A 25,521-nucleotide genomic window follows, 5' to 3' on the forward strand; every position below is an offset into this window, starting at 1 on the left:
GGCTCACATCCTGAACTTGGTCTTTAACGCTTTATCATTCTTATGGCAAGAAAAAAAAAAAAAAAGCCCACAAAATTCAAACCTAATCAGGAAAAGATGGTTTATGAAGCATAACTGAGAGACCTTAGAAGATCTACAATGGCTGAGCTGGACCACCTACACAGTGCTGCCTTTCCACTATCTTCCCTCTGGTTTCCTCTGACCTTTGGAGGCTGTTTGTATTGATTTGTTTTGCTGCAGGGGAAGATGTGGGAGATTCTTTTCTCACTAAAAGGGAGATCCTGGGTCCATATTTTTCAACTGCTCAAACCACAAGTTTGAATAAGGACAGTATTTCAAAAGAGGAATTCACATGGGTAAACTACAAAGAGTTAGGGAAGAATTCTAATTTTTAAAAAATTGTATCCTCTCTACTCTTAATGCCTTAAAATCTACATCTTGCTACTGCAGAACTGTGTTCTCCTTGTCTTTGTCCCAAATTTGCCCTCATCCTAGACGGGATTAGATGTGACGGTGGGGAAACCCAGCTTCTTCCTTAGACATTGTAATACAGAACCAATAAACTGGAGGAGAAAATTTTTAACTTACTTGGAATAAGTAATGGGGCAAAAAGCTTAATTTTATGCAAATACATGAAAGACATTTTATTATTCTGGGGTTCTAAAAATATGGCTATATTTCTAGCTTGCTTAAACATCTAACTTTCCTTCCTAACATTTCTTAGTAAATAGATGTTCACTTTCACAGTTTCTTAATGTTTAAAAAAACAGCCCTGCAGGGAGAGTTTCTCTTACTATCAGAAAGGGGTTTGATTTGATACTTCTGATACCCTTGACTTCTAGATGAACACTGTAATCTGCTTCTCTGGGATATCTAGCTATTTTCTTCCAAGAGGACTTAATGAAGGTACTTTGGGATGTCATCCTTCTTCCCTGAATTCATGCCTTAAATCTTTTTTAGGGAAAGATGCCCTTCTAGATGGGGAGAAGCTCATAAACGTTGTCTTTTCTTTTTCACATTTGTCTGAGAGAATCCCAGAGACAGTTATCATTGGTGTCGTAATTATCATAATATACATTATTAAGTATTTTGGATTAAACTTATGGTAAATCTTACCTGATTTTAGTATTGCTATTTGTGTTTAAAAATCCAGGAAAATTGTGTCTGGGACCAAGCTGTTCTGTCATTGATCACAACTGGCTTTCTGAAAAATTATGCAGGGCCTCTGTGATCTCGCTGTGTGCCCCCTGCTGGAAGCTTAGCTCCCCTCCTGGTGGGGACACAGCTTTTCATTTCCTCGGCCTTCTGTTCATGACTTATGGATCAGATAGAGGATGATGTTTGCTCCATCTGGAAAGTGGGTCAGCCAGTCTTTGAGGAGACACATGGAGGCCCAGAAATAGTGCTTTAGATGCAGACTATCTACATTTAGAGACCGAAAGTGAAAAGAAGAAGGACTCGACCCTCAGAAAGTGAAATTAAACTTCAGCCTGGGGTGAACTGCTGTCGAAGATGAAGGCTCAGCAATGGGTTTGGAATAGGGTAAAGGATTTGCCACTGTTCTTTGCACAAAGATCTGGCTGAAGGAAGGCACTGAAGAAAAATCCTTCCTAATTTCAAGAACCTCCCCCAGAGACCTGTCTGCGCAACACAGGTATATTGCTGGGTCGGTAGTAGGCCAAGGTCAGTGAAAAAGGTTCACTGTATTACTTGGGAAGAGAAAATACGGTGGCACCTGTGGGTACACTTAAACCAATGGCTTGTTGGATGTGTCAGACCTGTGAATTGCAAAAGGTGAGGGGTGGTCATAGAGCATGTAAGGATCATTCATTTGGGGCCAAGTCCATGGAAACAATGAAAATTGATACTAAGTCCTTTCCTTCCCTTCTCTTCCTTTTCTATTCCTTTTTTTCTTTTTCTTTTCTTTTTTTTTTAGCTTTTCTAACTGACTCCACAACCTTTGATTAACCACAATCCTTGGTTCAATACATTGGTGAATTTATTATCTAGTTTTATTTAGTTATTTTAAAATAAGCACCTGTGAGTCTACCACCTAGTACAAAAACTTGGGCGTTGATAATATTTCCATTTAATTCTATGGTCCTTCCCCACCCTATCCTAATACCTCACCTCACCCAAGGAGTTTAACCATCTCCCTGAATCCTATGTGTACAATTCCCTCCCAATTCTAGACTACTAAACTGTTTCCCAGAGCTGATGTGTCACTTTCCATTCCTATCCACTGTATGAAGGTTCATGATTCACCACATCCCCATTAACGTTTGTTGTTGTCTGTCTTATTTATTATACCCTTCATATGGGTGTGAAGTGGTATCTCATTGTGGTTTTTATTTTCATTTCCCTAACGGCTAATGAAGTTGAGCTTCTTTTCATGTGCTTATTAGCCATTTCTTTGAGAAATATCTGTTAAGAGAATTGGTAGTGTTTGAAGGTTTTAAGGGAAGGGAAACATGTATTTGTGGTTTTTTCAACAGATGAAATTAGCTTCTACAAAGTTGGACTTTGGACTGGAGAGTGCAAATTACTTATAAAGGAAGAGTGCAAACCGGTTAATAATCCAGCATGAAAGAACTGGTACTCAAGGGAGCCTAGATTTTGATGACTAAAACAAGTATTTGGGTTAAATATGTATCTTAGATTTTTTTATTGCTGTAACTAAATACTACAGATTGAATAATTTATGAAGAAGAAAGGTTTATTCTGCTTATAGTTCTGAATGTGAAATTCAAAATTATGTGGCAGCATCTGGTGGGGTCCTTCTTGCTGGTAGGACTCTACAGACTTTCAAGGGCATCACCTGGAAAGAAACAAGCTTGCTCACTTGAATCTCTTTTCCTCTTAGAAAGCCACCAATGCAAATATGAGATCCTCACTCCCCCATGACCCCACCTAAATCTAATGACTTCAATGCAAATATGAGATCCTCACTCTCCCATGACCCCACCTAAATCTAATGACTTCCAAAGGTGTCACATCTAAACACCATTATGTGAGATCATGTGGTATTTGTCTTTCTGTGCCTGGCTTATTTCATCTTAACATAATGCCCTCCCAAGTTCATTCATGTTGTCTCACAAGTTTCTGCTTTCATTAAGGAGGAACTGCCAATAATAATTTTATGTGTTCTGTGTGTGCATGATGCATACCATCATGTGGATGTGGTCTTGGGCACTTGAAGTTTTCAACTTTCAAAGACTCCTGTGTTAAGATGGAAAGCCAAATCCTAAATTGATCATGAAGTAGACCCCCATTGTTCTCAAGGTAATATGCTGACAAAAAACCCCCAATCATTATGATTTCTAACAACAGATGGATATATATAGCATGAAATGCTTCCCTCCAGCAAGTGAAACAAATGAAATTCACCAAAGAAAAAATAATCCATTACTCATCTTTTTCTATCCACAAAGTCCCTTTTCGTCATCAATTTTGTTTTTTAGTATTTAGTTTTTAGTTGTAGTTGGACACAAAATCTTTATTTTGTTTATTTTTATGTGGTGCTGAGGATTGAACCCAAGGCCTTGCATGTGCTAGGCAAGCACTCTACCCTGAGCCACAACCCCAGCCCTTTATCAGATATTGTTTCAAAAATTTTTTGGTCATTTTTAGTTCTGAATGAGAAAAGGAGTCCATTAATGATTGGATTGAGTTGGGTTTTCCATAATTTGGTTAGATTTTTAGTATATGCTATACTGGTCCCTTCCTGTGCTGCTGGATGTCAGATCAGTGTCATGGAAAGTCATCTGGGTAAGCGCTTTGCCTTAACACATTCAGGATTTTTCAACATAAATGTACTTTCCTGGCGTTTTCTTCCCTTGGGGTTGGGAAGTTCGTTAAGCATCTTTGGGTTTACAGAACTATTTTGCGTGGGGTGGGGAGAAAGAGAGAAACTAGCAATTCAGGTCAAAGTGTAGTGATTATATAGTTGATACTGTGCTTAGTACTTTTTTAGAAAGCACTTCAGTGGGAATTTAAGAATAGCCAGAGTCATGCCTTCACAGTGAAAAGCAGAGGAGAGGACTCTGGAAAGAGTTTGAGTGTTGTTAGAAATGTTGCTGAGAGGGAGTAAGTGTTTTAGGGTAGGTAAACTGGAGGCAGATGAGAATAAACTGCTAAGTAAAAAACATAGGCATCTTGGGTAAGCTTTCTAGGTTGAAAATAGATGAACTAAAGACATTTTTTTCTTAGAATATTCACAGTATCTTTTCATCTATTGATATTGACTTTCTCCTCTTTCCATGTAAAGTACATGGAAAAGTGTTAAGTTTATAAAGGCAACAGATTGTCATGCTGTAGGTAGAGTCCTACCAGCAAGAAGGACCTCACAAGATGCTGCCACACAATTTTGAATTTCACATTCAGAACTATAAGCAGAATAAACCTTTCTTCTTCGTAAATTATTCAATCTGTGGTATTCAAAGTGAGATCCCAGGACCAGCAGGGAAATTGTTAAGAATGCAGACCATCCCTGGGTGGTGGGGCCTGTAATTCCAGCCACTTGGGAGACTGAGGCAGGGCGATTTCAAGTTCAAAGCCAGCCTCAGTAATTTAGCAAGGCCCTAAGCAACTTAGGAAGACCCTGTTTTTAAATAAAATATAGAAAACAAGGACTGGGATGTGGCTCAGTGTTTAGGTGCCTCTAGGTTCAATCTCTGCCTCAAAAAAAAAAAAAAAAAAGAAAAGAAAAGAAAAAGAAAGAAAAAGAAAAAAGAAAAGAAAAGAAAGAATGCAGACCATCTCTTCTGTGTTCCAGACCTAGTAAATCCATGATTTGGGGAGTGGGATCATTAACCCGTGCTTTGATAAAAGCTCTTCAGGTGAATCCAATATGTACCAACATTTGAGAACCACTGGTATCGTAATTAAGAGAATGACATTTGGAACCAGATGGATGTATTTCTTAGGCTACTTCATTTTTTTTTATTGTTTCTTTCCTGTAAAATTTTAATAGCACCAAATTCATAGCGTTGTAATGAAGATTAAATGAGCTAAAATATGAAAATTCTTAGAACAGTTTTGGGCCATTCTAAGTGATGCGTAAGTATGGTAATAATAACAGTAATAATACTCTTTACTGTTCCCTCCCCCTCCTGACCCACCACAAACCAGTTTCGCAATTCAAAGCAAGGCTTTGTGTTCACCAAATCTTTTCTTCTAGTATCTTAGAATTATTTCCCATGGCAGTATTTCTCAGCATGTGCTCCTTTTATCATTTGCATCAAAATCAACTGAGGTGCTTATTAAAACGCAGATTTTAAAGTTCTATTGGATCCACAAGATCAGAATTCTCTAGTGCTACTTCTGCATGCTGAAATTTCAAAACCACTCTTCTTGGATAAAAAAGACTATAATCTTCATTTTGCAAATGGGCCATGAGACCCAGGAATGGCACATGTTTCAGGAAACCCAGAATTTCAGTAAGACCAGGAATAATAACTAGATTTCTGGTTTTGTATTTGTTTATATTGAAAGATTATGCTGTGTCTCTGCACTTTTATTTGCTTTATCAGGAATTTGATTGGGGTTTGTGCCACTTTGTTTCCTGAGATTCAGCATTAGTTAATCTAAGAATAACATTTACCTTGTAAGCCTAGGAGTACTAAGAACAATGAGTTCTTGGAAAATATACCTAGAGTATTATTCATCACAGCTGCAATTGTTCCAGTGTAGGTTATATATCTAATACATCACTCTTACTTTACAGATTAACCAAAAGGGCTCAGAGACTGTCAAAAGTCACTTGATTAGATAATGGCAGAAGCAATTAGAATCAAGTCTCTCAACTGCCTGTCTGGTGTCCTTTTCCTACATCCCACTGTCCTAATTCTTGTTTTTATTTATTTTGATTTTTGGTACCAGGGATTTAACTCAGGGTGCTTTACAACTAAGCTACATGCCCAGCCTTTAAAACATTTTTTAAACATTTTGAGCCAGGTTCTTACTAAATCGCTTGGAGCCTCACTAAATTGCTGAACCTGGCCTTGAATTTGTGATACTCCTACCTCAGCCTCCAGCAGTCAGTGGGATTATAGGCATGTGCTACCACACCTGGCCTAATTTTTGCTTTAAAAAATGACTTAAATTTCTTTCTACTTGTATGGTATAGCATTAAAAACATGAAGACAGTCATGCTGGAAGAATATTGAAAATTATCATAGATTATGATATGCAGAGAGAAATACATTGATACATTTATTGATATATATATATAATTTTATATGGAATATATAAACAACTCTTAAGCCGTTTATTGAAAATTACAACCTACAAAAACTGACTTCAGATATTTAAAAATTTATTAAAACAATACACCTATATTGTTCATATACCATCTATCCTTGGTAGTTTTTGGTCTCCTTTGATTCTGTTTACTTAGTGTTGTTAATTTCATATCTTCCTTTTTATAATAGAGTAAATCAATCATATGATGACAACTCATAATTCTATTAAATAGTGCTTTTTTTTTTGGTATCAGGGATTGAACCCAAGGGCACTTTACCACTAAGCCACATCCCCACCTTTTTATTTTTTTTATTTTGAGACAGAGTCTGGCTAAATTGCGTAGGGCCGTTCTAAGTTGCTGAGGCTGGCTTTGAACTTGTGATCCTCCTGTCTCAGCTGGGATTATAGGCCTATGCCACCATACTCTGCTACATATTGTTTTTTCTTGTGAGTGGTACTGGGAACTGAACCCAAGGGTACTTTACTACTTAGATTCATCCTCAGTTACTTTTTAATTTTTTTTTTTTTTTTTTTTTTTTTTTAGTTTTGAGAGAGGTCCTTGCTAAATTGCTTAGGGCCTTGCTAAATTGCTGAGGTTGGCCTTGAACTTAAGATCCTTCTGTCTCAGCTTCCTGAGTTGCTGGGATTAGGTGTGCACCACTGTGCCCAGCACAGGTTGCTTTTTCATCAGTGCAGATTTGTTCTAAAGCAATTAGATTGACTTTTCAGGTTGTGATGTAAAAGCCTTAGGCCTTTTCACACAGATCCTATAAGTCTTTTATCCATTGTTCAATTACAGTCAAGCTCCTGCACAGTATAAATGTGCAGTTAGACAATTTAGTTCTTAATTCTGAGACGTGCACAGGAATATTTATCTACAAATTATATCCATATGCTTGAGGGAGGAGGATATTTATCCCAGGCTTATTTCTTATCTTGATTATCTTATAAAATGATTTGCCTTTTGTGTCTATTGTTAGTACTTTTGTATCACTTCAGCTTATCATAGTTACCTTCTTCCATTTCTCTTTCCTGCTAAGGATAGAATATTTGTAGACTAGGTGCATTCATATATACTCCCTCTATCGAAGGTAAGTTTTTCTCCCTGTTATGTTTAGCCAGGTCATTACTACCTACTATCTAACAAATTACTCCTCATTCTTTAGGTTCCAGTTTGTTACCTCCTCATGGCTTTCTCTCCTTTTATTTCTTTATATAAAAAGCTCCCTGAACCCCCATACCTTGCTCTCTTTATCACTTCACAGTGTGTATTTCTTTATGGTATTTATTATAATGTGTAATTATCTTGTTTATTTCATTGCCTTTTTATGTCTCAACCCATTTGAACATAAAAGCCAGGTAGGCACATGAGATACCTGTGTCACCCCAGTACAAGGCCCAATGCCTGATACACAGTAGAGTTTCAACAAACATTTGTCAAATGAGTGATGTCTTATGTGAGTTGGAGTGGAATTTTGTAGTCTTCTTTGAGGGATATGTGTGTGTATGTTAAATCTTGATTGCTAATTATAATCTTTTTTTTTTAAGGATTATTTCCTTAATTGATGACTACTAACTCAGACACGAATAGTTTACCTCAGCTTCCTGACTCAAACCTATTAAATGGACCAGATTTTGAAAAGTATTGAACCTGGGTGCCTTATCTTATTTGGACCTCGATGTTCTACAACTTTCTGGACCACAATGCACTATCTTTCAGAGCTTGTGCTTTATGATAGCTTCTGGCCTCAGGTGGTTATTGAGCTCTTAAAATGTGGCTAGTGTGAAGTGTCATGAGTTGTAAGAACAAAACACACACCAGATTCAGAAAACTTAGTATAAGAATATAAATAGAACATTAATAATTATGTTATTTACTTATTAAAATGATAATCATTTGGATATGTTGAGCAAAATCAAACATTAAATTAATTTCATTTTTTTCTTTAAACTTTTAAAATACACTATTGGAACATTTAAAATTATTTAACACACATTTAATTTGTGGCTCAGATTGCATTTCCATTGGGAATTTCTAGATCCATGTAGCTCACTCTAGTTATTTGACAATGAAGCCTGACAGCTATCCACTGAAGGGGATTATGTTGTTGCATAAGCCTCTCATAGTCTGCTCCTCTCTTGTTAGATGTTGTGTTAGTTTTTTGATTTCTGGGACAAAATACTTGAGAAAAACAACTTCAAGGAGGAAAGGGTCACTTTGGCAAATGTTTCAGAAGTTTCAGTTCATGGTCAGCTGGCTTCATTCCTTTGGGCCTGAGGCAAGGTAGAATATCACGGTTGAAGGGGATGGCAGAGGAAAACTGCTCACCTCATGGCAGCCAGGAAGCTGGAGGTGGAGAGGAAGAGGCTGAAGATAAGATATAGCCTTCCAGGCCATGCCCCATGATGCACTTTCTCAAATTAGGCCCTACCGCCTACAGTTTTCATCACCTCCCATTAATGCTATCGAGAATTATTCAATGTATTAATCCACTGCTGAGGTCAGAGCCCTCATGAACAAATCACTTCCAGAAAACCCCATCATTTGAACATCATTGCATTGGGGACCAAGCGTTACACACATGAACCTTTGATGGACATTTCAGATTTAAATTATAACAGATGTGCTCTAGAAGGAGGACTGGCATCCCTGGATACTGGCTCATGAGGTGCTCCAGTACTACCTGAATGCCAAATCCTGAGGCTCAGATACAGTTTGTGTCTCAAGACACAGAAAGTTTAACTGTCTTATCAGTGCTACAAAACAATAGAGGGATTAGAACACAGGTCTTTTGATTAAATTACTTCTAGGGGGACCTCTAAATAAAAGAATATCTTCCTTTTTAACTTAGATACTAGAAAAATTGAAAGAATTATTAATAAGTTTTATAGGTTTTCTAAAAAATCAGTTAATGAGGAAATTATACCTCAGTTTTCAGATGGTTAAATAAAAGAAAAATCATAGTGTATACTGTAGTAAATTAAACAAACAGAAACTAATTCTGTAATTATTGCTATATATGCTATAGTAAAGCATTAAACTGAAATGAACTTTACTTATCATAGGAGCATACATTGCAAAGCAAAATTTAAACCAAAAGTCAGAAATGAACATGAAATCTACTTGTAAGTAAATACAAGTCTAATAACCATTCTTTACATAGCTATAAAATCTGCTTGGAGACCACGAATTGCAGTTTGGAAAACTGGTTGTTATAAGGTATTTCTAAAACACTCATTACTGGCATATGAAGCAGACTTTTCTTGAGGTAAGGAAATGAAGTTTTAAATAATTGGCTTCATCATCATGACCTTCTGGTTCATTCATCAATTTGGCAAATATTTAGTGAGAAGCTACTATGATCCAGGTGCTCAATATACTACAGTGACCAAGGTTGAAAAAGATTTTTGCTCCTTTGAAATTTACATTTCAGTGCCTAAGTATTGTTATGGTCTGTATAAAATTTGTCCCCAAAGGCTCATGCACTGGAAGCTTGGTCCTCAGTGTGGTGGTGGTGGAAACTTTTAAGAGGTAGTGCCTAGTCAAATCAATTAGTTCATTGGGATTCTACCCTCATGAAGGGATTAAAACTTTCTTGAAAGTGGGTCAGGTTGCATGGGATTGGATTAGTTCCTACAAGAGTGGGTTGTTATAAAAGAATCAGTTTAATCTCTTGCTTCCTTTTTTGTTATGTGCACTCCCTCTCCCTATTCCTTATCGTCTCAAATATGATACCATTTTCCATATTCTGATGTAGCCAGAAGGCCTTCACCAGGGGACAAAATGATGATGATGCCTAATCTTGAACTTTTAGTCTTCAAAACTATGAGCTAAATAAGTATCCTTTCTTTATATATTATCCAGTGTCAGTTATTTTGTTATAGTAACACAAAACAGACTAAGGTATTTCAACAACAGAATGAAATGAAATGGTACACTAAATCTAAGAAGAGCTATCTTGGAATGCCAGGAGTAACATTTTTGTTGGTTGGGAATTAAAAGTGAATTTAGGATGTTCTATTTGTCTTTTCTTTCTTTCTTTTCTTTTCTTTTTTTTTTTTTTGGTCTTTGTTGGGAAACTTGAAAATAGAAGTGCATAAGCATTAAATGTCTACTCTATTAATCTATTAACAAGATTCAAATAAAACAATTAGACTGTGTTAAGTGATTTCCCAATAATTTAGGGAAATGCAGTTCTTTTTTTCTCCTGGGACATCTCAACCTTATAGCTAATCAGAAGTCTCAGTTCTTACCTATCAATTCTAGGAAAACCCAGTCAGAAAGATTTCCCTTTTCACCCAACACAGATGCACTTTTTCTCATTCTCATTCTCTCACTGTCATATGTTATGCCCCTTTGACTTATTCCTCCCTTACACATCTTTATGTTCCTACATTTTTCATAGGTTCCCCAATCCTAGATCCCAAGAAGAGATTTCTTATAGTATTGTTTTGTTCTTAAAGCTCAGCCAGTAGATGTCTCCATTACTCTCCCAAAGCTGAGACCAGCCTCAGCAAGTAGGTTTTAATCATTTCTTTAACCGACAACAAGGAAGAAGATTTGATAATTTGCCTAAAAATGAGCAGATTCTCAGGAGGACACATCTCCATACTACGTTCCTCCCTCCCAGTTTCAGTAAAAAATGAAAACTACTCCCTTCTCCCTCTTTTCCAGGCAAAAGAAAAGGCTGATTTAACTAAGAATTCAAGACACCAACACCCTCCTCCTCATTATGTCCAAGTTTCCTTCGCTCTGAGCCACCCAAAGCTTGCTTCTCCCTCACTCCCGCCCACCCTTCCCTATCCCACTCCTGCGGGTTTCCGAGTCTTCGGTGTACGCGAGTGGGTGAAAGGACTCTGCGAGGCTGTCTCCCGCGCCGCCGCCTGCTCCTCCGCCTCCTCCGTGCCGCCTCGGGTTCAGCACTGGACAGCTCCCGCCCTAGCCCAACCAATGGCAGTCAGCTGATTGACAGCAGAGCCGACCAAACAGGGAGCAAGACGGCTTGAAGCCGCCCTCCAAGGGTTTGGTTGCGGCCAAGCTGCCTCTTTAAACTGGCTTTCCTCCCGAGAGCAGGGAGAGGCGGCAGTGTGGTTTGTGGCCAAACCTAAAGGCTCCAATTAACCAGCTGCTTGGCCCTCCGGACTCCAGAGAAACAGACATCTTAAAAAAATCTCCGCTCCGTGGGACTCTCTCCTACGCTCGCCGTGCAGTTCTGGGTGCGCGCTCCGTGCCTCGGGGCGAGGGGGTCGGGAGGAGCCAGAGCAGGGAGGCGGGAACGACCTGCCACTGGTGAGATGATGGAGCAGCGTCTTCGGCGGCCGCGGTGGCAGCAGCAGCAACAGCAGCAGCAGCAACAGCAGCAGCTCTTGAACACACCTCAATGAGAGCGGCGGTGGCAGCGGCTGAGCAGAAAGACGTAAGCAGGCTAACTATAGCTGCCCGGAGCGCGAGGGGGATGTAACCTGGTCTGCTCCAGGCTGCAAGGTGCGTAATTCCGAGCCGACCCAGTGTGGAGCGGGTGCAGCCAGCATTGCCACAGGTGATTTGATTTCCTGTAACCGCGGTTTAGCCAGCTGGGCCAATTTCGAAACATTTTTATTTGAAAGTCCTTTTGGACTGGGAGCCGTCTTGAGAAGAGGAAAGACCCCCCTATTAAAAGTCTTCCTGTTGATAAATTGACGATCCAAATTCAAAAAGTGACTCCTCTAGTTACCTCCTTTCCTCTCTGCGAGACAGATGGGAGCCATGGCTCACCCCTTACTCCTCTGCCTCCTGCTCGCTCATCTGGGACTGGGAACTGTTGGCGCCAGCCGCGACCCTCCGGGACGGCCGGATTCCCCTCGAGAGAAGACCCTGAGGGGGAAGCAGCACACGCAGCAGCTGGCTCGAGACTCTGCCTCTGACCTCTCGGCTCCCTGGAGCCGCTCCACCGACGGCACCATCTTGGCGCAGAAACTCGCCGAGGAGGTGCCCATGGACGTGGCCTCTTACCTCTACACCGGGGACTCCCACCAGCTGAAGCGAGCCAACTGCTCCGGCCGCTACGAGTTGGCAGGCCTGCCGGGGAAGTCGCCAGCCCTAGCTAGTTCCCATCCTTCCTTGCACGGGGCGCTGGACACGCTGACACACGCCACCAACTTCCTCAACATGATGCTGCAGAGCAATAAGTCTCGGGAGCAGAACTTGCAGGATGACCTGGAGTGGTACCAGGCGCTGGTACGGAGCCTCTTAGAGGGCGAGCCCAGCATCTTTCGGGCGGCCATCACCTTCACCACCGAGTCTCTGTCCGCGCCGGCCCCGCAAGTCTTCCTCCAGGCCACTCGTGAAGAGAGTCGCATCCTGCTCCAGGACCTGTCCTCTTCCGCACACCACCTGGCCAACGCCACTCTGGAAACCGAGTGGTTCCACGGCCTCCGGCGCAAGTGGAGGCCCCACTTACACCGCCGCGGTTCCAATCAGGGGCCCCGGGGCCTGGGCCATAGCTGGCGGCGCAGGGACGGACTTGGCGGGGACAAGAGCCATGTCAAGTGGTCTCCGCCTTATCTGGAGTGCGAGAACGGGAGTTACAAGCCAGGATGGCTGGTTACTCTTTCCGCTGCCTTCTATGGATTGCAGCCTAACCTGGTCCCAGAATTCAGGTAGGGAGAGAAAAGGGCAAAAGTAAAGTCGTTCTTCCGGTTTTGCGGGTGGGTGCCTACGTGGGGGAAGAACGCTTAACTCACTGTGACACTTACGTTTCCTACCCTCAGAGCAAAGACATGGGCAGAAGGATGCCGCAAGGGGAGTTCATGTGTTCAGTGGTGAGAAGCCCCCACTTCTGTCAGCTTGAGGCACCCAGTGAAAGGATCCGTTTCCCTGCAAGCAGTCAGGGAAGGGGAAGCACTTGGTATAGTTGAGAGACTCCTCAGCAGCTCTATGCCTCCCTCCAACTTTCAGGATTGCAAGGAGGAGAGTTCCCTATTAGAAGTGGTGCTGCAAAATTTGGGGAGTGTGGGGTACACCCAGCAGGCAGAGTGGTGAGCATCAGATTAGGAAAGGGAGCTGGAGATAGAGTTCTTTGTGTCTGCCACTTCGAGTTAGCCTCTGTTTTCTGCGTGTACGGTTTGGGGGACCAGCCTGTTGTCAGTCAGTTACCAGAGCGTATAATTAAACCTGTGCTATCCCCTGGGTGGTTCTGGCGACTCAGAAGTGAGTCACTCTCAGCAGCAGAGCTGTTTCCAGGATCTACATTTGGCAATTTATTCAGTGTACTCTTTCTACCCATCTTCCCCCTCTTCCCAATCGATCTTTTTTCTTCCTGGTGCGTTTTTTCTTTTGTTCCCTGTGTTAGGCATACCTAAGGTTCTCAGAGCCCTTCATACCCCCACACACTTTATAAATGAATCTAACTGCATTATATTAGGGATGGAGGAGTCAGCTCTAACTGAATTCACTCAGGAAGCTGAAACAGTTTTTCTATATTTACTGTCTGAAAGTAGAGTGAGCTGAGAATTTGCAAATTAGCAGGTTTTAACTTCAACCCTGAGAAGTGCTGACCTTTGTGGTGAGAAGTTGTAGAAGCAGCCTTTATGAAGGCAAGGAAAGAGCAGAAACTCTGGAGAGGGGTTGGGAGAGAGCAGCAGATTCACTGGGATCCTCCTCAGTTCCCAAGGTAGGAGGCTCAGGAAAGAAGGTCTTGAGGGGCTGAGGTTGCTTCTCTACTTTTTTAGAAACCTGGGAAGAAGGGAGAAAACTTTGTATTTTTTTTTTTTTATTCCTTTGGCCTAGCAAGAATGGGATGCTGACCTGCTGAAAGATATTAGGTCAACTACTGGGTGGGTAAGTGAGGAAATAAGACTTGCCTTGGTATTGTCATTTACTGCTGAATGGCCCCAAACAAGTTGCTTAACCTCTCTGGCTGTCGGCTACTTTTCAATCAAATGAAAGAGTTGAACTAGAATAATCTCTATGGATTCACAGAGTTATAAAATTCTGTAGCTTTTAGTGCTGGCAACACTTGAGAAGACATAAATGAGAAACAACTCCCTTTCTTTGATTTCATATGACGTGTGTGTGTGTGTGTGTGTGTGTGTGTGTGTGTTTATGAGTCTTTTAAAGATCTATCTTAAAGCAGTAACTTACTTTCAGGATAATCTCATTTCCTCTTGATTCCTGTAGGATCCTATTAGTAAGAGCTGAGCCCAGCTTTGAATGTTTGCCATATTGTATGCTCAGAAGAAGAAAGATCAGCAGATGCAATTCACTGCCAGTAAACTGTTTATGGTCTTCAAATGGGCCTTTTCAGGGAGTTTCAGATCTATCAATCTACGCCTCTCTGTCTATCCATCTACCCTATTCTATTCTAACATTCACTCTATATCAGGCTCTTTGCTATTTTGCAGGGGCTATCTTGATTGATTCTTGCCATGATTCTATGGTTTAGGTTTTATTGTTTTCTCTTTCTTACAGAAAAGGAATCTGAAGGGCAGAGGTATTAAACTTCTTGCCTAAGACTGCACAGCAGTTAAATAGTGGAGCCAGGATTTAAATTTCACTTTGTACTTTTAAATATTATGGTAAACTCTATTCTATGAAGGTGGTCTTGGGTCATTGCATACAACCTAACTGCTGCATAAAAATAAGTGTACTTTCAAGGGTCAGATGTGGAGAATGGGGATGAAAATCATTCATTTTCAGAACTGTTTCTCTTATGGATCAGAAAGCTTTGGTTACCTAAATGATCTTCAGCTGGGACTTTTCAGGGAGTTTCAGATCTATCAATCTATGCCTCTCTGTCTATCCATCTACCCTATTCTATTCTAACATTCATTCTATATCAGTCTTTTTGCTGTGTTGCAGGGACTATCTTGATTGCTCATCATGATCCTATGAGTTAGGTTTTATTGTTTTCCCTGTTTTACAGAAAAGGAATCTGAAGGGCAGAGGCTGGCCTCCTGCCAGCCAAGGTGAAAGGCTGACACAAAGGGTCTGAGGTTGTGAGAACTCACATACCTCCTACATATTTTCTTTTTACTATATTGAGAAAACAGTTTTTTTTTTCTCTTTAAGTACTTCCTTAGCCATCAGTGTGTTCTTCAGCCAACCTCAAATCCCGGCCATTTATGTCTAGCTGACTACAGAAGATGGCTAATCTTGCTAGCCTCATAAAGAGCAAAATAAGGGCTCCTGTGAGTGCTTCTGCCTTGTGTTGTATGCCTTTCAAATACTGTATTAAAGTTATGCACAGACTTTACCTAGAAGAAACCTTAAGAGGATCATATGGTTCCACCTGTTATTTCATGAAGAAACAACTAATTTCATTCTTAGATCTCTCAGGTAGTTACAACCTCAGAAAAGTTGAGCAATCTGCCCAAGGTAATACAGCTAGTAAATCATAGTAAAGTGAAAGAAATCACATATCAAGTTTGTAGTAACAGCAGAAATGGAATATAGGCCTTTTGCCTCTGGTTTACCCTATGCTTGGTAAATGTATACCTGAAGCATGTCTCTGTGGCTCTCTGGACCTCTGCACACAACCTACGTTGGGGACGTGCTTTATTCTCTATCGTCTTTTCGGACCCCCCACCCCAAATAACCCATGTAACATAGATGTCAATTTAAAAAAAGGATTATATTGTTTATTTTACATATTTGAGATAATATTTAAATGGAATTTTCCTATCTCTTCACACTTACCAGAGGAAAAGCTTTTTTTTTTTTGTTCTTGATGTTGTATCATCTAAGATGTGTATTCTAAAATTCTATAGTTCAAGTAAGTTATAGGTAAAGTAAGTGCATAAACCTGAAGTGAATTTTTGGAAAACTGTGATTAGGACCCCTAATCATAATTTTAAATAGTATTTTGAACATGTTAAAGAGTTACTTGCAAATAGTCTTACCTATAATGAAAAAGATCCACTGAGAATGATTTACTTATGAAAGAGAAAAGGAGAAAAAACATTGTTGTTAATACTTCCATTTAAGATCAGCTAATATTTCCCCATATCTCATCTATAAGCTTTGGGCATTTAATTTTATTTTAAAAAATGTAAATCCAAAAACATGAAGTTCACAAATAAGGTGGAGAACATTGTCAACTACCTTTTTATATTACTGTTTATCACTATAAAACTATCTTGGAATAAAATTTATTACCCTCTGTTTCAGAATGAAATTTAAAACCTTGCATAAGACACACATAGGAAGAGAAGTCTATTGTTCATCCCTTTTCTCCTTTCAAAAGTGGCATTCATTTCTCTTAATTAAATGTTTCTTGAGTCTTTTGTTATAGACTGATAGTATAAACATTTAATATCTCATTTTCTATTCTAGCAAAAAAGAGAAAGTAATAATTGAAGGTATACTCTAAAATATCTGCTTATGACATTAAATTTGTTATGTCCTTGTAGAGTTTTTCTTGAAATTAGAGTTCTTTGGTTTGCATAGTAATTTTTCTTTTTGGAACTTACAGTGCCTTAAAGTTGGATTCCATTTTGCTGAAATCATAAATATCTTTCTTGTGGTGACTGAACTGTTAAAGTGCTTTGGATGGGTAGAATATACTTAAGTGTTTGTTAAATTTAAATGAAAGTTGAATTCTTAAGGGAATTATTCCTTTCTTGGTGAGCTGAAAAAAATTGTGAATTTGTTTGGTTCCATCTTTTCATTTCGTAGCTGAGAAAACTGAGATCCAAATAGCTAAAGGAAATTGCTAGAAATGGCACAGCTCTTTTTTTCTCAGGTTAGAATTAATGGGAACCAATATTCATTGAGCACCTATTTTATGATTGATGTTTTACCTGTACCACTGCGTTTCATTCTTAGATCTCTCAGGTAGTTACAACCCCAGAAAAGTTGAGCAATTTGCCCAAGGTAATAAAGCTAGTAAATCAAGGAGTCAAAATCAAATTTACATCTACCTAGCTATGAAAACGCTATAATTTTTCCATTACTACACGCTGCTTTTTACCTTTTAATTTCCAATTTTGTTTTCACCTTTCTATTTAAAAATATAAGATGGTATTGGATGGAGTCAATTCATATATTTGGCCTAAATAATAATAATATATTTTGGTCAACGATACAATCAGATATATTGTATAGTGAGAATAATATTAGATTTGAGTTAACCACTTTGCCTCACATGCCCATTTTGTCTCTGGCTGGCTGTATTATCTGTTTGGAAATCTGTGGCTGCATAATTAAAATGTGGAAATAGGATTGATGATCTTTTCTTGTCTTTTAACTTTATTCTATAGGTTCTTAAGTGCCCTATCCAAATGATCAACAAGCAGTTTTGGAAAAAGGGCTAGTTTACGTAAATCCAGTATGTTGTTAAATGATATTGATGGAGGAGGAATGTCAGACCTGGTATTTGGCTTTATAATGCTTTACAGAAAACCCAATCAATGTATACTGAGTTAAGTATGTAAATTAATGAAAATGAGAACTCCATCTCAAAATAAGAATAAATCTGATCTGAGTTTCTAGATTTTGAAAGACTACCTGAAATTTCTTTAAACTCAATATGAGTTTACAGATTATTCACAGATTTTATTTAAACCAAGGACCTCAGTATACCTTTGTAAATTCCCTGAAGATGATCAATGTTTGGGTATTTTGGAACTCCTTACTTTAAAAAACAATCCATTTTCAATTTGCCTCTCTTATTGACTTTAAAATATCAAAAGAGCCATTTATTGTGGTGTAGCAACAGGAAAGAATTATCTTGCTATTTTGTAGAATATGCACTTGGAAGCCAATATGGGATTTCCCAAACTTCTAAATAAAGAGTGTATACCTACTCTCTAGAAAATGAAGTGATGCCCTCACTAGTTCAACTTTACAGCCTAAACTTGTGGCTGTAAATATTACTTTCAACTTGAGAAAGTCAGCAGTTTGCTAAAACACTGCCAAGGTTTTAAGGCCTTTCGCATTCTTTAGAGTGCTATTGAATTCAATAGCATTTTATGATTCTATTTTAATATACTGAGATGTCAAGAAGTATGTTGTTGATGTTATTTTGCTCTTGGTTCTTACAGCAGCATTAGGGCTCTATCTATTTTTTTTTTCAGTTATGGTTTGATGTTTGAAGGGTTATTTAAGCTGAATTACTAATAGAACACATTGGGATTTTGATAACTTTGGCAGCTTGATGGTTATTATGTGCAAATAGGCTTTTCACTGGTACTGGGGTGACACTTTGGAGGGTTCAGCCAACAGCATTATTAAACTGTTTCCCAGCACAGTAATGTCATATGCATCAGTGGGGCTTGTTTTGCTGGTCTTTTAGCCTTATCTGCTTTTTTGCTTTTAGTAACAATTCATTTCTATGTGCAATTTCCATCTGGGCCAGGCATTTGTTCATCCAACAAATCTTTCTTCCCATAGGAAAAATCTTTATCTATAAGAATATTAAGGTAAATAGCTATTCCATGAAATACTTTATTTAGTTTAAAAGATTAATCCTCTTGTTTAAAAGTCTTTCAGAGGTTTTTTTTCCTTCTCCCTTTCCTACAATGCTAAGTCTAGTATAGCAATCAGGACTGAATTTCTTTGTTATACCTAAGAATGTCATAGTGCCTCAAAGCAATTACAGGTTACATCTAACTTTATTACCTTCATTATAGGTAGAATTTATAGAAAATACAGATTAGCTTTACTGTAATCCAACCCCAATATTGGAAAATTTATTTTTCCAAACTAAAGCCTTATTACCTATCTTTTTGTCCAAGAAGAATCTCTTTCTTTCACATTCATTTACATTAGAGTTACTAATCCCTCAAGTTAATTGAGATCCAGTTAATTTTTTTATTTTATTTTTATTTTTTTATTAGTTGCTCAAAACATTACAACGATCTTGACATATCATACATACATTTGATTCAAATGGGGTATGAATTCTTATTTTTTCACGTGTACAGATTGCAGGATCACATTGGTTTGTTATAACTTTCTCCATTTAAAAAATGTTAATAAAAGATGACAATGTAGAATATTTTTCTTAGCCAGTCAAATTAGCCAAGTATAACTTGAAAAGTGAAACCTAGAGTTACATAAGATTTTGGGTATTGCTTTAACCCAGTTTTCTCACCTTTTATGCGTTCTCTATGTGTATGCTTTGCTACATCATTATGGAAGGACTTGTATGTAATAATATGACACATGGCTTTTATCTGAGAAAGGGAAAAGGGCATGACAGTAAAGAAAAATGTATTTTATCAATTCTAAGACATGCTTTATTCATATTTTGATGTCTCATATTGAACTATGTCTTATGATGGAGGGCATGTCATTTTCAATTGGCTTTGTTTTCTTTTAGTGGTACACAGTATCACAGTGCATCTTTCAATTAATGGCATCTTATATTTGATGAAATAATGACATTAGGAAATGGGAAAATGAGTTTTCTTCAACTGCAAAATTCTATTATTATCTATAACTTATCCAAAATGCAGCAAAGTATGTATAGATGGAAACCTGAAATGTAGTTCTACCTTACTGCTATATATGTATTAGATTACTAGTTTTCAAAATAATTTTGTTTAAAAAGATGAGCTATATTAAAACATATGACCATATATTATTTTTGATACTGGAGATTGAACCCAGGGCCTTGTACATGCTAAGCAAGCACTCTACCATGAACTACATTTGTAGCATCCCCACCCCGTACTTTTTGGTACTGAGGATTGAACCGAGGGGAACTTTAACCAATGAGTTGCATTACAAGACTTTTTAATTTTGAGACAGTGTTTTGTTAAGTTGCTGGGTCTGGCCTTGAATCTGTAATTCTCCTGCCTCAGCCTCCTAAGCAACTGGGATTATAGGCATGCACTCTGTGCTTGGCACAGCCCTTTTGAATTTTTATTTTGAGAAAGGGTCTCACTAAATTGCCCAGGCTATCCTTAAACTTGTAATCCTCCTACCTCAACTCCCACATAGCTGGGATTCAGTCATGTACCCAGTTTACATTTTCTTTTTTAATGTATGTGAAATACACAAAACATTGAACTAGAAACTATAGAAACTTTAATTTTTAAATTTATTTGTATTTTTATTTGGTTTTTAGTTATTATACATGACTGTAGAGTATATTTGACATATTTTTACAAGCATGAAGTATATGTTATTCTAATTGGGATTCTAGTCTTGTGGCTGTACATAATGTGGACACTCACTGTGGTGTATTCATATACATACATAGGGAAGTTATGTCTGATACATTCCACTCTTTCCTATCCTGTCTGCCCTCCCTTCCCTTCATCTAATGCACTGAACTTCTATTCTTTCCCTTCCGCCTTGTTGTGTGTTAGCATCCACATTTCAGAAAGAATATTTGACCTTTGGTTTTTGGGATTAGCTTATTTTGCTTAGCATAATAGTCTCCAGATACACCTAATTACTGGCAAAAGTCATAAAGCCATTCTTTTTCTGGCTGAATGATATTCCTTTATGTATATATACCACATTTTTTTATCCATTCATCTGTTAAAAGGTACCTAGGTTGGGTTCCATAGTTTAGCTGTTGTGAATTGAGCTACTATAAACAGTTATGTGGCTGCATCATTGTAGTATGCTGATTTTAAGTCCTTTGAGTATGTAACAAGGAGTGGTGTAACTGGGTCAAATGGTGGTTCCATTCCTAGTTTTCTGAGGAATCTCCATATTCCTTTCCATAGTGGTTGCACCAATTTGCAATATTACCAGCAGTGTATGAGTGTACCCTTTTCTCTACATATTTGCCAACATTTATTGTTACTTGTACTCTTGATAATTGCCATTCTGGCTAGAGTGAGATGAAATTGTAGTGTAGTTTTAATTTGCATTTCTCTAATTGCTAGCAATGTTGAACAGTTTTCATATATTTGTTGACCATTTGTATTACAGAAACTTTTATTTTCAGAATAGGCTAGTCAGGGATCATAAAAATCTTCCTCATCCCATCTGGCAAAGTATTTAACTCATACTGTGGGAAAATGCCTAGCATATAGAGAGAATAAAAGACCACTGATAACTAGGAATAGGATGGAGTAGATATGCCTTTCCTTTCTCAAGTTCTTAAAATTTTCAGATTAGAAATAAAAACATGTTTTGTAGCTATATAACTAGTTTTGGTCACAGACTTGTGGTGGAGATGGACATTTTTTCTTTTTCTCAGTCAGTTGTTTGGAATAGAGTTCAGTTTTCCCCTTGTTTTATGCCTCAGATAACTGAGTAGAGCAGGGTTTCTTATCCTTGGCACTACTGACGTTTTGAGCTAGGTTATTCTTTTTGATGAGGATTTCTTGTTCATTTTTTAATATTTTACAGCACCTCTGGTCTCTACCCATCTCTGCTAGATATCAATGGCAATGTCCCCTTCCCCTCAGTGTGATAACCAAATATGTCTACAGATATTGCGAAATATACCCTGTGGGCAAAACTGCCTGTTTGAAAGCCACTGGTGTAAATGAATATATATGACACACCACAGACATAATATACTATTCTGAGGCTATCCTTATTTCAAGGGTTCTGCATGCATGTGTATGTGTGTGTATTTATATATAAGTATATACACATGTATTTGTGTGTACATGTGCACTTATATATAGATGAATTTGTAACATCACATTTCTATTTATTTATTTAGAATATAAGCTCATTGTGTATATAAAACCCAAATGAATAGAAAATTTGATGAACCAATGGAACATTAATTTATATTTATATTTAAATTGTGAATACATTTTCAGGTTTTTTCCCTCCCACTTTCACATGCATTTAAAGTCCAGATTCAAAAGTCACTTTTCCAATTCTTTATCACAAACAGCACTATTAAATCAATTATTGGACCTTATCCATAGGTTCAACAAAGTAATACTATCGAAATTCACAAAACAGAATGCATAAATACATGAAAGAAAAAATGAATCACCCCTCAGTTCTGGTAATGGTCAACGTGTCAGTAAATGACCCCCATTGAAGTAATGATCAACATGTCTACTTATAACCCATAGGAGAACTAAACACACTCTCTTAGAGCATGTCTCTGTACTATTGATCTTATATGTAAAATATCCCTAGTTAAGATGTAGCTAGTGAGTTCTTCTCCAATACCTGTACTATTCCCTGCCTCTCAGAGTGTGTCTTTCCTTCTCTCCATAAATTCATTCTGTATCTCACTTTGACCCATCCTTAAATTTCTTTCTGTCATGATGTCAAGGGCCCAGGCTCTGAATTGAGTTCTACCACCCTTTTGGGGGACTTCCTCAGGATCCTGTTCTAGTGACATCTTGTTTTATTGTAGTGTTCTTGTTTTATTTTGGCTGCATGTCTCTTTTTTCTTCTTCTTTTAGTCTTTTTCCTGCCCATTGCTTTTCTTAGCTCTGGGAGTTTGGATTTTCCAGCTTCTCTGATGAGATTTCGGTCAAAGAATGAGCTATTTCTAAATGTTCCATTCTTGAATGTGAATGGATACACTGGGATATTCGAAATGTAAGGGAGGTAGAAACTGAAAATCCCACTTATTTGCAAAAATCAGTTTGGTACTTTTCGTGCTCCCAGGCTTAAACCTGCAAAGTGAAGTGCTTCCCAGACACAATTATCAAGAGAATAAAAGGCAAGGCACAGTAAGCAAACACCTGGCAAAGCAATTCCTTTTCTTATCAGCATGTCTAGGATGACATCCTACAGGTCCTTGACTTCTTCCAAGCTTGTGGCTGGCAAGTTCTGTCATTTGGCACTTCCTGACACATACTTGGTCGCCTTTTATGGTGCAGTCTAAGATACCAAGGTAAGGGGCTACCTGAAGAATTGCAGATAAGAGACACAGGCACAGAAGTGAGACTGGAAGAGCCAGAAAAAGACCACAAAGGTCTGAGACATGAATTTTGAGGGGGCTGACTGCACAGGACAAAAAAGAAATATTGGCAAGGAGTATCTCTCATGAGTACAAACGTCAGAAATTGGGATTATGGATTTTAGGTAAAAAAAATCATCATTATCTTCTCCAATATGACAACTGTATAACTTTATATTCTTTTTTTCTTTAGCCATCCTCATATTGTTGTATTAACTGTATTTTCATTTTTTATTGGTTACTTTGAGTTTGTACCTATAAACTTTAGATAGTCTATTCTTTACCTTTCTTCCTTTGCCCTCTTACTCTTATAATATATTCCAATATTTTTAGATAATTAAAAATGATACAATTAATATTTTATAGTAAAAAATTCTGTGCTTTGTCTATTAGTTGTCTCTAAGGGCTGAAACTTGGATAAACTTCACTGTTTAGCAGTCATCTCTGTCTGATCATTTGCTCAAAACCATGCTACATTTAGTTTGTTTGCATCAGAAATTTCAGTGTATTCCTTCCTACTCTTTGGAATTGCTAATTGCTTGTCTTTTTTTAAAATTGTTTTATTTGTTTTAATTAGTTATACAAGACAGTAGAATGCACTTATATACTTTGATATATCATACATAGATGGGATATAATTTTTCATTTTTCTGAGTATACATATTATAGAATCATACTGGTCATATGGTCACATATATACATACAGTAATAATGTCTGTTTCATTCTACTATCTTTCTTATCCCCTGCCTTCCCCTCCTTTCACTTCCCTCTACCTAGTCTAAGGTAACGCTATTTTTTTTTTTTTTTGCCTTTATACATGTACTTTTTTTTTTGCATTACAATTCTTTTTTTTTTTTAAAGAGGGAGGGAGGGAGGGAGGGGGAGAGAGAGAGAGAGAATTTTTTAATATTTATTTTTTAGTTTTCGGCAGACACAACATCTCTGTTTGTATGTGGTGCTGAGGGTCGAACCTGGGCTGCACGCATGCCAGGCGAGCGCGCTACTGCTTGAGCCACATCCCCAGCCCTGCATTACAATTCTTAATACACATATATACCACAATTTTTGTATCTCTGTATATAAAGTATGTTGACACCCAATTCAGGTCTTCATACATGTACTTTGTATAATGATGTCCATCACATTCCACCATCCTTGCTAATCCCCTGCCCCTCCCTTTCCACCCCACCCCTCTTCCCTATCTAGAATTCATCTGTCTTTTTAATGTTAAAGAGACAAAAAGGAACCAAGCAACTTACTCATTTCTAAAACCATTTAACTTCTTTAATCAATCATTCTATTTGTTGAAGAAAACTCATATTTTTATTGGAGACATTCTTCTTGGCATCCCATGATTTCTAGAAGTTGCTTTAGATCCTCTGCAGAACGATTATCATGGAAATCTTTTAAAATTATTGACCTTTTGGATTATGTATAAATTATCTTCTGTTGTCTGAACCATCACTGTTGATTCAAGGTTCAGTCATTGAGGTTGTTCCGACTGTTCTTTTTCTCTATTCCATCAGTTCTCCTAAAATGCAGTCCTTAGTTGATCATTCATTTTATGACTGAATGAGTAGGTTAATTTATATCATTAGCTGGCATAGATTCTTGTGGCATATGGGTAGGTCTTGTTGCTGAGTAGATCTCTCTCTCTCTCTCTGTCAGGCTTCATTTACTTTAGGCTGTCTGAGAAGGAAGTTGGCATTCTCTACTCCCACCTAGACCTTTACTCTAAGGGACTCTGGAAGAGCTAATAATCATTCTAGAAGCTTTATTTCTTCTCAGGCATTTCTTTCAATATATGTACAGAATAGTTTTTGGATTTTTAGCTTTGGAATAAATACCATCATTGCACATAAGGAGGGGAATGTGTCAACCCATTAACTGCTTACAATGAAGTCTTTGAATTACCCTGAAGTTTGTCTCAGTTCCTACTTTCACTCTTTGTATTTGCTGACTTTGAGCTTAAAATCTTTCTGGAAGCTCTGTTGAATGAGTAGTTCCCACCTCTGCTCCAGTCTTCTTCTGAACCTATTCTGAGCTTAACTGCTACCACCCAGGTTCATCATCAGTATGATTATTGTCAAATTCCTGGTCAGCTTCCTTTCCTCATTGTACTTATTCCCACTGTACTTATTTGCTATCATTACAGTTGGACGTGGAGAGGAGGTGATAGAAAAACACAGGCTCAATTGATGATCTTGAACAAGAACTTGAACTTAGGTCTTCTGATCAGTCAGCTTATTCTTACATCTATTCATATTCAGCTTGGTTTTACTTATTAGCTTTGTGTCCTTAGGCAAACCATTTCACCTCTTTTTGTACCAAATTTCTTTTTTGAGGGAGAATAATATCAGCCATATGTAGCTGCAATATAAATTGGGGAGAATAATACCAAATATAGTTTAAATGAGGATGTCTGACACATAATAGGCACCCAATAAATGATAA

At 38.0% G+C, this 25,521-nt stretch overlaps 1 protein-coding gene across 1 annotated transcript in view; it reads left to right on the top strand.

Annotated features, from left to right (window-relative positions):
* Nucleotides 1-11,145: 11,145 nt before the first annotated feature.
* Nucleotides 11,146-25,521, top strand: part of Gpr158 (G protein-coupled receptor 158) — a 435,003-nt gene continuing 420,627 nt past the window's right edge. The window contains exon 1 of the mRNA XM_058578605.1: nt 11,146-12,882. Coding sequence (XP_058434588.1) covers nt 11,981-12,882 — 902 coding nt within the window. The 5' untranslated portion in view covers nt 11,146-11,980. The remainder of the gene's footprint in view (nt 12,883-25,521) is intronic.

The sequence above is a fragment of the Marmota monax genome, unplaced genomic scaffold (assembly GCF_021218885.2).
Source record: "Marmota monax isolate L192 unplaced genomic scaffold, Marmota_monax_Labrador192_F-V1.1 WCK01_AAM20220418_F8-fsc00072, whole genome shotgun sequence".
Taxonomy (NCBI): Eukaryota; Metazoa; Chordata; class Mammalia; order Rodentia; family Sciuridae; genus Marmota; species Marmota monax.